General features: G+C 41.7%; 1 protein-coding gene across 4 annotated transcripts in view; it reads left to right on the plus strand.

Annotated features, from left to right (window-relative positions):
• Window positions 1–4,709, plus strand: part of Gpc6 (glypican 6) — a 1,046,794-nt gene extending 1,042,085 nt beyond the window's left edge. For all 4 annotated transcript variants that reach the window (XM_005317045.5, XM_040281651.2, XM_078016208.1 and 1 more), the window contains one exon: window positions 210–4,709. In XM_005317045.5, coding sequence (XP_005317102.1) covers window positions 210–412 — 203 coding nt within the window. In that variant the 3' untranslated portion in view covers window positions 413–4,709. The remainder of the gene's footprint in view (window positions 1–209) is intronic.
• Window positions 4,710–15,778: the final 11,069 nt, after the last annotated feature.

The following is a 15,778-nucleotide window of genomic DNA, read 5'->3' on the forward strand; positions in this document are numbered from 1 at the left end:
TGTAACTCGGGAAATCAATTAATGTTGTGTTTCAGCCACCTGTTTGCACACAGTCCACCCGTCCATCATAAAGCTGCCCGCCCACCTGCACCATGGGGGACCCTTGGGTGGGACAGTTCCTGCCTACCGTGCCCGGATCTGCTGTGTTCTTTGCCTCCATTTCTTCCTGGAGTGTGGCCTAACTTTCTTTTTCAATCTTTCCACACCAGGTGACGAATCCAGCGGCTCAGGGAGTGGCAGTGGGTGCATGGATGATGTGTGTCCCACAGAGTTTGAGTTTGTCACCACGGAGGCCCCTGCAGTTGACCCCGACAGGAGAGAAGAGGACTCTTCTGCTGCCGGGCTTGGCCACTCCCTGCTGTCATGGTCCCTGGTCTGCATGGTGTTGGCACTGCAGAGACTGTGCAGATAATCCTGGGTTTTGGTCAGACGAAACTGCATTTTAGCTATCTGAGTGGCCAACTCCCTTCCTTTCTTACACTCTTGGACAATGGACTATACCACAAAAACTTACCGTTTTCTATGAGAAGAGAGCAGTACTGAGATCTGCCTCCCTTTTTGTTTTCCCAAAGAGTACCGGGTGCCAGATGAACCGCTTCCTCTTTTCAGCTATCTGTGGGGACTTTGTTTATTCCAGAGAGAATTCTTACTCCAATCTTTCGTACCAGGAGATTTTCTTACCTTCATTTGCTTTTATGCTGCAGAAGTAAAGAAGTCTCACGTTGTGAGTTTTTTCTCCCCCCTCCCCATTTAAAAAATTAAAAGGTAGGAAGAAAATAATTTTCCTTTTAAAATCAGGCCAAACCCCAAGACAACTGCATTTTCAACAAAGAAGCAACAAAAGAGCAAAATAAAGGAACTGCAATGCTCTAGGTTCTGCATTGACAGCCAACTCCCAGGGTAAGCTTTTCTGTGACAATTCAGGTTTACAAAATGCTTATGGGAAGAAAGCTTGAAATTTTTTTAAAATGTAGTAAAATTACACTGTTGTCTTGGAGGTGCCATCTTGCACTCTAACCACAAATACCAAATTGATTTGGAGGTACTGATAATCAATTTAGAATTCCATCTTTAATATGAGAGCAAAACTTACTCCAACTCAGCACCTCTCTCTCAACCTGCCCAACGTCAACGTCAGTAATGGCTCCATTTTCCTTAATTGTCTTAATGTCTGTCCATTGTATCCAATTGGCACAGATTTCTTCTTCATCTTCAGTTACTAGTGTACACCCCCATCAAATCATCCCCCCGTCCAACATCTCAATTGAATATCATCTTCAGTGATACAATCTCTGCTTTTGCCACAGGTTTGACATGAATTTAGATGTTTCTGCCCTGTGTTCATTACCCTCCTAAAATAGGAGTTTGTTGGTTTTTTTTTTTTTTTGGTTTTTGTTTTACCGAGTTGATAAACAGTTAGATCCATAGATAAGTTTTCCTGTTTGACTATTTGCTTTGTGTCGATTGGTTTCTGCATCACAAGGGCATTCTCCTACAAAATAACTCACAACAACAAAAAATTTCAAGACAAAAAAAAAAGAAACTATATATATAGTATGGACATGGAGATTTCTTTCACTTTTTTAGTCTTAGTATGATCATCTATTTTTATATCTATATATATATATAAAAATCACAGATTTTAACTTCTTAATTCCAAGCTCAGGGTTGACACACCTTTGTAAAAAAAAAAAAAATGTTTTGTCAACCAGCTCTTCCTGTTTTGTGCTGCTCAGAGAAGGGATCCCTCAATGACCTGTGAGCACCAAGAATCAAGGAAGAGAACTTTTTACGTATCTAACTGTCCATCTCTTAAAAGTTTGCCAGGGCACATCCTTTCTGCGTGAGCCTGCTTTGTCCCCATTGCTCCAGACCTGTCCTGAGCTCATGGGACAAGCCATGGGTGTGCAGGACTTTGCTGGTAAGGGAAACTGTATGTGTAAAGAATGTTATTCACGAAAAAAGGAGAAAAAAAAAGCAAAACAAACAAACAAAAAAAAAAAAACATTGCTTTCATGTGCAACACCTTCGGCCTCAGATTCCTGCTTGGCACTTGGATAAATGACCTACGCTCAGGAGACCGGTTTAGAGTCTCAGCTTGCCCTGTCTGCCAAGTAAGCCAAAGCCAGCCCCATGCTCCTCCTGGCAGAGAGAAGCAAAACAAACCAAACTGGGGCTTTCTGAGTACACTTGGCTGTCCATGTGTTTCTTGATTTTTTACAATGCATCCAGAGTTAGGAAAAGTAATATGTCAGGACCCCATAGTATGCCAGTCGCATTTTAACTAACTCATTGACAGTATTGACACGTAAACGGTATTTTTCGATCTCTGTTCTCATCAAACTTAAAATTAGTTATTGATTTAGTCATCACGTTTAAGTAGAACACATGCGGCACATCGGTATTAAGTATATTTGAGCACTTTTGCAAAACAGAAAGTATTTCCAAGCTTCTATTGCCACTAACGAAATATGAAATGTAGGAATCAGAGAGACTTTGTGGTATCTTTCTTTTAAATCTCGATGAAATTAGCGCCAAGTCTAATTCAGCATTACACACTTCTAGAAATCCATCCATTTCACTGCCAACCTTCAGCTTCCTATCACCAGTTACACATAACACATCTCTGAGAAGGACCAATTGTGTATGTTGCTCATTTCATTGTGTGTTCAGAAATCAGAACTGGTTTTCTCCAATAATTAAGGTGCAACACAAATTGAATCAACCTTGATTTTTCCAGAATATTTGAGTAATAACTTATTTTTATGGCTTTAAACTCCAACTCTTTTTCTAAAAATATTTCTGCATTTGCTTCTATAAAATAAATCAAGATGCTTTGTTTTTTTCCCTGTGCTTCCTCGCCCAACCAGATTTGTGCATGTGTTTGAATACTCGTTATATGAATGAATGTGAACCTATGTTCTACACACACTAACCACACAGATAAATATATAAATGCCTGCTTCATTTGTTTCAACACCTTCATTATCAATATTATTCCTATGGATGAGATACAGTGATGCATATGAGCCAGGCAGAGAGCTGAAATGACTCTCAGTTAATAATGCCACAATACTAGTCACCCTGTATGAATGTGGTTAAAATGTGACAGAACTACACTTCCTGGTTTTGATCATCATGCTACTATGTCATATGCTTTTCAGAATAATTGACCATGAGAATTTTCTTCAGTCCCTAAGGAATCTAGTCTCATCTAGGTATCCCTGTTCAGTAAGTATTTTGAAATTCCCCCTCCCAAATTAATTTTTCTTGTTTCAGCACAGTGATAGGGGATGCAGTGATGCTCCATTATCTTTCATGGCCTGCCTTCCTTTGTTCTGATGTCCCCTCAATTCTGTAATCACATCATAACTTCTGTTATGAGTAGAGAGGAATAAGCTCACTGCAATCGGACACTAGAAATTGGTGGGTGATGCTCATAACTGCAAACACTTAGCTTATTGAAGTGCCTCTATTTACATGTTCTTTAGTTATAATATGTATTTTTCTAACAGAAATACACGTCTGTAACTGATGTATATTATACTTTGTATATGTTACAACAAAAGCTAAATGGAGGCTAAAGTCTTTAGCAGAGAAGAATGAATTGCAAATTTGCCTATGAGAGATCTGCTTGTGGTTCTGTATTGAAGGGCAGCATGACAGTCTCCTGTCATTTTAATGAAAGTCAAGCTGGCACTTTGATTATAGCCATCACAGACTATTAGCACTAGAAATCTGACTCCCTTCTAGTGATTTACCCAGATGGATAAGTTACTCACATCATGTGCTTCCAATGTAAGGGATAGAAAATCCTATTTTCTCTACACTGAGAAACACTACTACTCATAAATAAGCAGTAGTAATTCAAAAAGTAACATTTGTTAAATTACATTGGAAATACTATTGGATGCAGAACCCTCATATTTAATTTACATCTCCTGCTGCAGACATTAGCCTACTGTCATTCTTTTGCCATTACATACATGTTTTGGCTATGGACCAAACACCAACTAAAGTCACCAACTAAAGTCCCCGAGGAGGAGGAGTAAAACAGCAAATTCTTGAGTTGTGATTCTTTTATTACTTCCTTGCAAGGCTAATTATCATGTGGTTTGATTAAAGGTAGAAATGTTCAAAAAAGCAAGTTTTGACTTATCCAAAGCTTGAAGAAATTCAAACTCATTTTCTTTAACTTACAGTCACGAACAGATCTGATTTTAATTAAAAAGAAAAAAGCAGTTTAGCTTTGCCAACAGAAGAGGAGTAAAGGAGACTATAACTTATAAATTTGTAATGTGTTCCTCCTCGGTGGAGACATTAGCCAGTGTTTAGTCTTAGGCCAACTTAATACAAATAGCGTATTGATTTGTACGCATTCTAGAGACTTGCTATATCATGGTTTGGTACGGCACAGACTCAGCTTGGCATGGGAACATTTGGAGCGTCATTCAAAGTTGAGTAGTTACCGGAATCTTTGACATTGCCTTGCGAAGAGCTACTTCCATGAGAGAACACCCAAGGACAGCATAGTACTGAGGTCTCTGTGTGCATATACAGAATATATGTGCAGGATAAATGTGTGCACCAATCAAACCTAAAATTTTATGTGACTGTCGAATGATTATTATTTGGGTTAAGATTTTTCATTTCTGATTTGGATAGAAAATTGCTATTAATCTTGTATTAAAATAGTTTTAAAAAATCTACCCGCCCTCTTTTTGCATTTTTCTTAATTATTTTGCCTAAACTTATGCCTTGGTCTAAAATTCAGAGCTTTGGAATGTTTTTGTTTGGGACCTTCTTAGAAGTTTCAGTATTAAAAAACAAGACACATAGATTAAATCAGTGCCACTCACCAAACTATATTCTATATTTGAAATTAGAAACTTTCAGAACTTTGGAACATTCAAAGTTTTCCAAATGTGTACGGGAAATTTCTAATTTCTCTTCTTCTGTATTGGTTTCTTCTTGAAGAAAAACTTCAATGGCTTAGAACTGATCTTAGTACTATATAAATGAGAAAAGAAAAATAAGCTTATATGTGAAAGGACTAACAATCTCCAAATTTAACAAATTGCATTGATTTTTGCATTTTGAAATGTTCCACACTCTCAGGCATGCTAAATATTGCATAACTTACTAAAGATTCATGTAACAACCATTTATTGAACTCCTCCTCTCTGACAGCCCTGCTCTGGTGCTATATCACTGGTTGCCAGAAGCCCCCAGTTGAAAATTATTTATCCCCTAATGCAGTTAACCATGATTATTACACATGCATCACTTATTTCTATATAAAGGAATCCATATAATTAAAGTTATCAAGAATGAGGCATTTACCTACAAAGAATACTGAAATTTAACTTCCATTGTTGCCATCTTGGTTTTTACCTAAAAATGTGATTTTTACAAGACAATGAAGGAACTTTAGGATAATTTCACTTACAAAATCAGAATATAGGGGCTGGGGTTGTGGCTCAGCAGTACAGTTCTCACCTAGCACCTGTGAGGCACTGGTTTTGATCCTCAGCACCACATAAAAATAAATAAAATAAAGGTATTGTGTCCAACAACAACTAAATAAAAATATATATATATAATTTTTTAAAATCAGAATATAGCAAATGTGATTTGAAAGTAAACTAATTTATTGGCAAGGAAATATATCCCAATGGATTTGAAAAAAAAATAAGCCACAGTTCCTTTTTATCAGAGAATGACAATATTTTTTAATTTCCTCTTTGGATACATGGGTTGGGGTAATAGTTAAAATATATACACAAATAAGTGTATCCAAATGACACTGATTATAAAAATACCAATTTATAAAATAGGGGTGATTAATGGTGGAGTATTGTTTTATATCTCCAGAGCTAAAGACATAGCCACAAGTTCAAGTGTATTTGAACAGAATTCACAATTAATGTGGTGCCAGTCCATTTCCATTACACAACACATTTGCCTACTGGGAGAAAATGTGGCGGAATATATGTTGTCTGCTCGTAAATGGGACGCAGTGAAGCCAGGAGGAATGAGACGCCTGCCTTTGTAGTCCACCTCGGGGGCTCATGCTCTGCACACCTTGAAGCAGAAGCAGAGCAAGAAAAGGGAAATGCTGTCCTCTGAGTGTTCACGTTTGGAGACAAAGAGTTCTATTTACAAAACAGTCGAGAATGCAGGATATTTACCTTGACTAATGTCCTCTCTCCCGGGAAAACAAGCACCCGTGGATTTTTGAAATTAAAAAAGTTAATCTGGGCAACTATGTTCTTTAAACAGACATGAACCATTATCCTAAGCCAGACACCAGGCACATTTCAGGGTGCCAAGGCAAGACACCCAGACCTCTGCTCCCTTACAACTTACTCCTAGTTGACAGTAGCACAAGAGACAGCCCAGAGGTAACCCGTGAACAGGGGACTGGAAACGGGGCAGCGCCATGAGGGCATAAATCAAGAAGTGGGCAGATGAGGGGTGCAGCAGGGTCTCCTCAAGGGACGGCCTTTTAACTCTGACCTAATGATAGGAGACGGCCGTGAGCAGACCTGGGGATAGGGATTTCCAGGCTGACGCCAAGGTCTCAGCCCAGGAATGGTCTTCTGCACTTCAGTGGGTCTGGAGTGAGTTGCCCCCGGTGTGAGATGAATGAGCTCAACAGGCAGCCATGTTAAGCTTAAGGGCTGAACCCCTTTGCCCCTGGTAAGGCCCAAGGCCTAAGAGGACACAGCCCTGCCCACAACCCTGCTGGTAGTGCTGACTGACATTTTTAAATAGGCTTTAATTAGGAACTCTGCCAAGATCATTATGCACTTCATTTTTATGAAGCTCTAGGAGATAAGGATAATAATACTTGTTTTATAATAAATAAAATGTGATGTAGTAAGATTAATTAAATTGTCCAATCACAGAAAGGAGACCGTGCTGTGAGCCCAGATCTGTAGGAACTAGGCAGAAAAATGAAGGTATATGAGAACAATTTTAGCTTTTTAATTACAAACTCAATTGAATTATCGGAAACAGCTCTGAGAATTGGCAGTGAGTACACAAAATAGCAACAAGAATGAGAACGGGAATCCATAGATTTTTGTTTGTTCAGAGGACATACATTTAATTTTTATTTCTGAGGTCTACTGTCATTTAGCTGCTTTCTGTCTTAATTTTTTTTTTTTTTTTAGGGAGAGAGAGAGAGATTAAAGTCCTAAGTAAATAAACCACCAATTCTGAGTTCTTGCATAATCTTGACCTTTTAGCTGCCATGAACCAAAGTGTGATGGCGAGGACAGGGACACATGTCACCACCTCTGCCTTCCCCTTGTTGACAATTTGGCCTAGACATCACATTCATGGAAAGCCAGTGGCCCTGGTGCTTAGCCCATCCCCCATGACTCTTCCCACACACAAGCCCTGTCTGTGCTTTATTTATCTACTATGATGGTCAAGTTGACCCCAAATGAATCTCAAAATAATTCAACAACGAGTCGATTCAAACAGTGTGGCTTCTTTGTTGACTAAACTGGGAAAGCATCAGAAGTACTGGTGACACCGAAGACCACACCCAGTCTATGTCCTGGTGATGGTGTCCTTGGTTAAAATAAAATGGTGGAGATCTTGGGGCTCTTCCTCTACCCAGAGTTAAAGCTCCTTCCCTTGTCCATCTCCACCTGTCCTGCTTAAAAGGCAGGGTCCCCGCCTTCCTTCCCAGAGAGAAGCGTGTCCTTCCAGTTGGGGAAAGGTCTGTCCACAAAATTCTGTGGATTTCTTTCTTGACATCACGTGCCTGCATTTGCACAGAGCATTCCACCCTGAGGACAGCTTTCTAATTTCATTTACTTTCACAATTGTCACCACGTTTCCACAGAGTAGGCAGGAGCCACTGTCTTTTCTGCACAAATCTGAGAAGCTGCACAGGCCAAGATCTCCCCTTGCCTTGGTTTGTCCTCTCCCTTCCCTAATCCCTGGCCCACCCAAATCCTCAGGAATATAAATCATTCTGGTTCCTATTAACTTCTTATCAGTCTGTGGAACCAAACCATCAGTTCAGCCACAGGAACCCAGGAACCAGTCCTCCAAGGTAAATCTGGTAGAATGACATTCCATCCATCTTCCTGTTCGGCTCCAGTTCCGAATCAGAGGTTGTGAATCATATACTGAGTTCTTGAATGTGAGAAATGAGTTTGTCCAAATTCTAGTAAGCCAAGAGTACGATTAAAAACTTGTTAGTGACACACGAGTAATTTCACTGGTATTTGTTTGAACCATTGAATTTGAATTAGCATGTACAGGCTATTTTTATATCACCAAACCTGCCTGGGTTCCATACATGTGTTTGTTTCTGAACATCATGGCCTTTGTTTATTTGAGGGAAGAGTGCACATCGAGTAGTATATTTCTGGAGAGAGAGCATAACACCAGGAGAAATGGGCCAGCAACATGGCTTTCCGAGGAAAAGATGGTTTGCCATACCTGAAATCCTTCAGCCTCTGGAGCAGGGCTGTGATGCTCCCCTTCCTGGTCTCTTAGGATCAGGAAGGGAGTGACATGGGATGGACCAACAGGAGGTAAAAAGAAGAAAGGGAAAGGAATGAAATCTAGTGCCATTAAAACCCGAGATAAATGACCTCTACTTATCTGACCATTGCTGGACACCATCCTGAAATTCTCTCTCAAAGGGAAGACTCCCCACAGGTAATATAAAATAATGGTACTCGATGAAAATAAAACCAAATCATGGGGATCTGTGGTACACTGAATGAAGACTCTTCTTCACTCATCAGGTATAATCACAGGTCCTTATGTCCCAAATTGTCTGAGACAGTCCCCATTATGTTGGCTGTCCCATATAACTTCCATCAACAGCATCCCTTTCATCCTCTACGGTGTCCCCTGGTTTGAATGATAAATGATATAGTTACCTTAGGTATAATAATGGCTATTCACAAATCAATTTACACTCAAATGGATGTGACACCTTAGAATTTTTCAAGACACCCACCCAGCTGGAAGAAGTACTAGGTAATGCTATTCCTTCTGCACTTCCCTCTTTAAATCTGCCTGCTTGTCTTGAAAAACATCTGGAATCAAAATTAGAATCAAGGATCCAAAAACAATCATGACATCACCCAGTACCCTCTCTACTCTCAACTCAAAATGCCCAGTTCTGAACACGAGCCTACTTTCATCTCAAAACAGATCACACACTTGCAACGTGACCCCAGGTGATTGACCCTTACTGGTGTTCAAACCATTTTGCTGGATACACCCAGTGGAAAACCACTGACAATTGGTGCTGTCCCAGAAGTTGTATTTTCGCTCCATTTGCAGCTGCCGAGAGATGTAATTTGAGGCTCATTTTCTCCATTTGCCAATCTTAGCAGTCCCAGAACAACTATAAGCAATTTCTTTGGGTTTTTTTTTTTTTTGAGTCACACATGTGATTAATTTCTTACCCCTGTTGCTGAGTCTGCCAGCTATACCAGATGTCTCCTCTGCCCTGCCCTGGCACACAGGGCCTGGGACATTCACATCCGTTGGTATCAATCGTTTTCTATGTACTAAATGTAACCCCACCCCTTTCTCTCCCACTCAAAAGAGCAAACCAAAACTCAATAAAGTAACAGGCATGAGGTTATCATCCAGATAATGATGAATCCACTCCAACTTATAGAAAGTCATTCACAGATTCTACTCATCCATTTTTTTTTTTCTTTTTTGGTGGTGGGTGGGGGAGGCAGGCGGGAATTGAACCCAGGGGTGCTTAACCACTGAGCCATATCTCCAGCCCTTTTTAAACATTTTATTTAGAGACAGGGGTCTTGTTGAGCTATTAGGGCCTCACTAAATTGCCGAGGCTATCTTTGAACTTGTAATCCTCCTGCCTCAGCCTCCAGAGCCACTGGGATTACAGGCATGTGCCATCGCACAGTTATTATTTCTCATAAGCTACTTGTGATACTTTCCATTCAATGCCTCTACTGCAGTCATAACACCCTTATGATGCTCCACTTGTCACCTGAGATGATGTGTTCCAAAGAGAACAAAGTATCATTTCAAAAGTGCCACCTACCCATCACATAAAAACAAAAACCTCTTAGATTGATGGCCAGTGTCAGAAAGGAAGTTACCCTTTGACTCACTCATCCAGCCTTCCATAGGATGCTTCAGGCTTCCTTTTGCAAGATTACCAATTCCTAAAGATATTCTTTAAGTATCAGTTGGGCACAAATGTGTGCATTCACATTGTCTACAGAAGAGTGACGAAAGTTTCTACTAGAATTTGGAATATTATACAAGACCCATGAGTCTATCCAGAAATTGCAATTCAATTCACACATTTAGCACTTAGAGCCCTGCAATAGGACCTTATGTTTGAAAAGTTACATAATTGATCAAGACACCTTCTCTCCTCAAGGAGAAAATATGACACCTACTAAAGATTGGAACAAACGCAACACCAACAATAACTAACCTGGGGACGGTGCAAAGCCCTTCCCATATATTAACAGAACATTCTAAAAAAAAATAAAATAAGATAGTAGCTACTAATGTTGTTCTAATTAGATGAGGAAACCGAGGTGATCCTTGGTTAAGTTAAATGACTCACTCAAGGTCCCACAGAGCTAGAAATTAGCAGGTAGAAAAATGGCAGAGTTGCCAGAGCCAGAGGCAAAGCACTCTGCTATGTGGTAGCACAGTGAAGGAAGAGCCTGCCTTTGGAAATACAAGTCTAGTGTGGGCTCCATGGCAGGCAGAGAAAACGACAAATAGTCAAGGGTCATGCAATTTCCATGTATGCTTTAACAAGGCCAGGATGTTAAAAATTGTGTCTTCTGCCTATGTCCTGGGGCCTGGGAGACTGCATAGCTTTAGGAGGATATACACCAAGACTTACACACCCACATAGAGATATTAAACACGGGTTAGAATAATTGTTCCAGTGGGAACCTGGTTTTAACCCCACTCCCTAGACTCCAAAGAAACAAGCAAGGCAAAATACTGACCAGCAGAGCGCGTGCCCCATCCCAAGTTCCTGATGATCTAAGAAGACAAGCCACAGAGGCTTTGCGCTGACTGTTGGGCTCCCTGGACCTCCCTACTGGATTAGCGCTTTAGAACCACATCCCCATTTACCACCCTGTGTACAGCACGCCATCATCCAGATGCTACCAGAAAACACCTCCTCATTGCAGAATTGCCCTGATGGAAATTCTTCTTCCTGCCCAGCCCTGCTCCAGGCCTGTGGGGCTGGGGAAGGAGCAGAGGCTGGGAGAGTCCTGATGTTTCAGAGATGGAGCTTGACATTTCCTCCACCGCCTCAGCCTGCACCGCTGCCTGTGGTTCTCTCTCCACTTGGCCCTGAGCCTTTATTAACCCAGTATGGAATATGGCAATTTCCTAAGCCACGGTCATTAAAGTAAATACCATTGCTCCCCGTAAGGCTCCTTGTAGCTGCTGTGTTCCTCGTACTTGTTTAGCTCATGATATTCGGTGCCAGATATTTTAGAGACAGTGTTCAGAAATCACCAAGCAGCTAGACCATGACATGCGCTGTTTCCCATCCCTCAGGGCAGGAGTCAGACTGCAGGGATGTTGTGTTTTGTGTTTGCTTTACATTCATTATGTGTTTCTTGCTGAGCCGGTCTTACCCACAAATATTGAAGACCGAGCTGACTAATGAGTCTCTATTAACACCGACTCACGTTGGTGATTATGCGTCTTCAGAAAAAGTACTTAATAAATACTATTAAAAGATTTTGCTTTACAGCGATGGCAATCATGCCAGATGTGATATTGTGTCATTAGACAAAGGCAGTCTTGAAAAGCTTTCAAGGTAACATTTAAAAAGTAATCCTTTATTAGGTTGCCTAGCTAGATGCCCCATAAGCACTTAAAACACAAAAGAGGTGTGAGTGCAGACAAAGAAAGCGCTACCAGATGGAGACAGTAATTACCCTGTCCCCAAACTCTGGGATTGTATTTACCTTGCCTTTTGCCTACAAAGTTGACAATACAATATCTGGCATTTCAACTGGAACACTCTGCTTCATTTTTCCTGCCGGTCCACATGTATTAATGAATGGGGCTTTTATTAACAGCAGTGTTAAGACAAGAATATTTCAGTCATGCTGTTACTCCTACTGCCTGATATAGATCATAAAGGACAGGAATAAAATTTAATTTGCAATAACTCTTTGGAGTCAGAGTAATAGTTGCCCAGGAGTGCTTTGTCAGAGCATCTTGGCTTTCCATTAAATAGTCAGCCACTAAATTCTTTTCAACTCTGGCAGAAGCAGCCAGGGAACACTTGGGAGCTCTATAAAAAGGCATTTTCCTAATCTTCAAATTGTTGGAAAGACTCTTTAGCATCTGTTAAAATATTTTTTTTCCTCCTAATCTGCTTGAAACTAATAGGGAGAAAATTCTGAAATGTTTCTTAATTAAGCAGTAAGAAATGGCGAAGGTTCTGTGTGGACTCCCACATTGTGAACCATGAAAAGGATAAAGAATAGAGAGTTTCTAAATCCTCAGGTTTCTGGTTTTCCTCTGAATGCGTCTTTTTGCGATTATTAGGTCTTTTCTTATTTCAAAACAGTAAGATCCAAATGCAGAAAAGTCCAATCTAGGGAGGGTCAAGATTGTGAGAAATACAGGAAAATACAGCAAAGCCCCTCTGTCCTGGACAGGGGAGGGAAGAGAACTGCAGGGACGGTGCCAGGCAGAGGGCTCCTGCTTCTGCTCCGTTACCAAGAACTCAGTGGCTTCTGGAGGTGGCCCAGAGAACTGCCCCCTTGACGGCGCAGGTGACGCACGTGTGAGAACTGCAAGGTGAGATGTGAATGGTGGCCTGAAAGGTGAGCCAGGTGCAGGTGCCAGTTCTGCCTGAAGAATTTCTGTGCAGTTCTAAAGAATGCACTCCACACACAGCTGGTAAAGAGCAGGAGTCCCCTTCCTCAGAACCAGTTTGCAACCCCCCTTTCAAAACCCTAAAAGTAGGTGGCTAAACCCTCAACCTATTCTCCAATCCACATTTCCAGCGAGGATTTAGCATCCCTACAAAATCCTAACCAGCAAATCCTGGGACCTTAGCAAGTGGGCCTCTCAATTAAGGCATGTTATCTAACTCAAACCACGGACCTGGACCATTTTCCTGCCATATTTATTCAAATATGAGATCAGCAATAGAAATGAACTCTGGAATAGTCCTTTACGTTGTTGTATACACTTTTCTTTTCTATGAAACATGCACTCAGGCTTTGGCCTAATTTTGCCCAAGAGGGTAAGGGAGAAGTGTTTTCTTCTCCCACATATCCCTTCAAGAATTACATGATGGAAGAGGGTGTCCTACCTCCTGCTCCCTTCACGTCCTTTAGTTAGTCCTCGTTATTCATGGATCCCCTATTTTCAAATTCAGCTGCTTGCTCAAATTTATTTGCAACCTCCAAATCAGTTCTCATGGTGCATTCAGTCATTCATAGACGTGGGGAGGCTCCGAGGAGGGAAAACGAGTTGGCCGATGCGTGTGTCATGGCCAGCTCAGCCAGGGGATGCCTACCTTCTCCCTGGAGCTCTCCCGTCGACCTGTCCTCACTGTCTACTGGGCGCCTCGTTTTTCACATTTTCATGTTTTTTGTTGGTGATTTTGTGGTTGAAAAAGCCCCCCAGCGGGGCTGTAGGTAGAGTGCTCATCTAGCATGTGTGAGACCCTGGGTTCGATCCTCAGCACCACATAAAAAAGAAACAAATAAAATAAAGGCATTCTGTCCATCTACAGCTACAAAATACAATTTTTTTTTTAAATTTTAAGAAACAAAAAAAATAAATAAATAAAATGCCCCTCCCCCGCCCCTCCCGCCAGCACGGTGCTGAGTGCTGTCTGGAGTTCCTAAAGTCAAGGAGTCTGTCTTGGGTCTCACATGGTAGATGAGCTCTGCTCAGGAATGTTCTAGTGTTCTTGGCAGGGAGTTTAACGTCAAGGAATCAACTCTGTGTGTATCCAGAGTTGTCTTTGAATAGGAACACGCATGAAACAAACTTCTGTGTCACTCGGTTGCTGAAAATATCATGATCAGAGGCTTGTAGGCCGCTAGCCCTGTATTTCCCGTGAGGACAATGATTCGGAATTTACCAACTCAGACTTCCCAGGACTTTACAGAACTCCCCTGAATGATGGAATCGACTCTATCGTGAGAACTGTTGGCTTCGTGTCTTCCGCGCTCAGCAGGCTCCGACCCTACCTGACAGCATGAGCAGGGTCCCGAGGTCAGAGCCTGTCCACTGTAGAGGAGGCAGCTTCTCTAGGCTCCTCATTAGCTTCTTGGATTACAGGTTTTGTAAAGATGTCCTTTGATCTCAGCCCCCATGGGACCCGAGGTGATGTTTCCCAACCTGGCCCTCCATGTATGTGGCTGAGCCTGCTGGGGCCCAGCGGGGCCCCGCCCAGGGCTCTTCACCAGCTTTGGCCCTGAAAACAAGCCTGAAGACTGAGAAAATCAGTACCTCGGCTGCCTGTGCCTCTGCTTTAAGCAATAAGAGGGAGAGCGACGAGCTTTCATAAGGAATATTCCAGAATCTTCATCTAGATTTTTGTTGGTAGATGTCATCGATGCCTTTTTGAATGCAAGGAATTCTACTCCTACCTCTGTCTCTGTTGGGACCCCTAGCAGGCACAGTGACACCACTCACCAGGCCCACTGAAAGGAAAGGGCAGGGGGACGGAGAAAAATACAGGCAAACAGGTATGAAAATAGAAACCATTCACCTTTCTTCCGTGGTCTGTCTCTCACTGTGTCATAGCAGGAATTCTCAAAATTCGCTCTGTGGGGCTGTTCTAAGTAAATAAATAAATATTTGTGTGAATTCTATTATCCACCTTTGTATTGGGCACTGCCAGCTTTAATGAAAATATGAGTGTTTTTAACTGAGGAAATAATTGAGACGACATGACCTGCGTCCTCTGGCAGGGACATGCCCACGTGTTCTGTCCTCCCCAGAACAATGACAATGCAGCCTACAGCCAGCTCCCAGTTTTCATTTCACTTCTTGGTACACGTTCTACCAATGTTTCCTACCTTCAGTTTCTGGGTGAGTAAAGAGGACTGAGAGGGTGGAAAAGGAGGTGTGTCATCATTTTCAGGATAAGTTGTTGATAAATGAGTAAGAAGAGAAGCAGCCAGGTTGCCTGGTCATTTGTGCACTCAGAACACCATTGCTATCCTTCTGCATAGGAGGCCAGTTCTCGTGCAGATGGAAGCAAGGTCTGCCATGCACCCGCACCCCTGCCGACTAACTGTGCATGTAAAACGCTTACTAGAATTTACTTCGAGTCTCACCAAACCCCTGTGCATCACATAGGTCCACTGGAATTTTATGCACACAGGTCATTGCACGTGCCACATGAGAGAGGTGATAAGGGACAACAGATGTGCATGCTCTCCATATATCCCCTGCTCACAAATATATTGTATTGTCCCATCAGACTTTACATATGAAGCACAAGTTCAAATAAAAATATCAAGACAGTGGCAATAGAGCATTAAAGCTAGTACAGGGTGCTCTGAGCAAGGGACTCTTTGTGACTTGTATTCGACCGCTTTGTGTTACTACAACAAAATACCTGAGGCAATTAACTTATGAAGAGAAAAGACTTATTTATATCACAGTTTGGAGATTCAAATCCAAAATTGGGCTGCCCCATTGGTTTGACCTCTGATGAGGGCACTGGGTGGCAATTGCCTGAGTTTACTTTGGAGCAAGTGCTCATATCTTAAGCCAGAAAGCC

The sequence above is a fragment of the Ictidomys tridecemlineatus genome, chromosome 6 (genome assembly GCF_052094955.1).
Source record: "Ictidomys tridecemlineatus isolate mIctTri1 chromosome 6, mIctTri1.hap1, whole genome shotgun sequence".
Lineage (NCBI taxonomy): Eukaryota > Metazoa > Chordata > Mammalia > Rodentia > Sciuridae > Ictidomys > Ictidomys tridecemlineatus.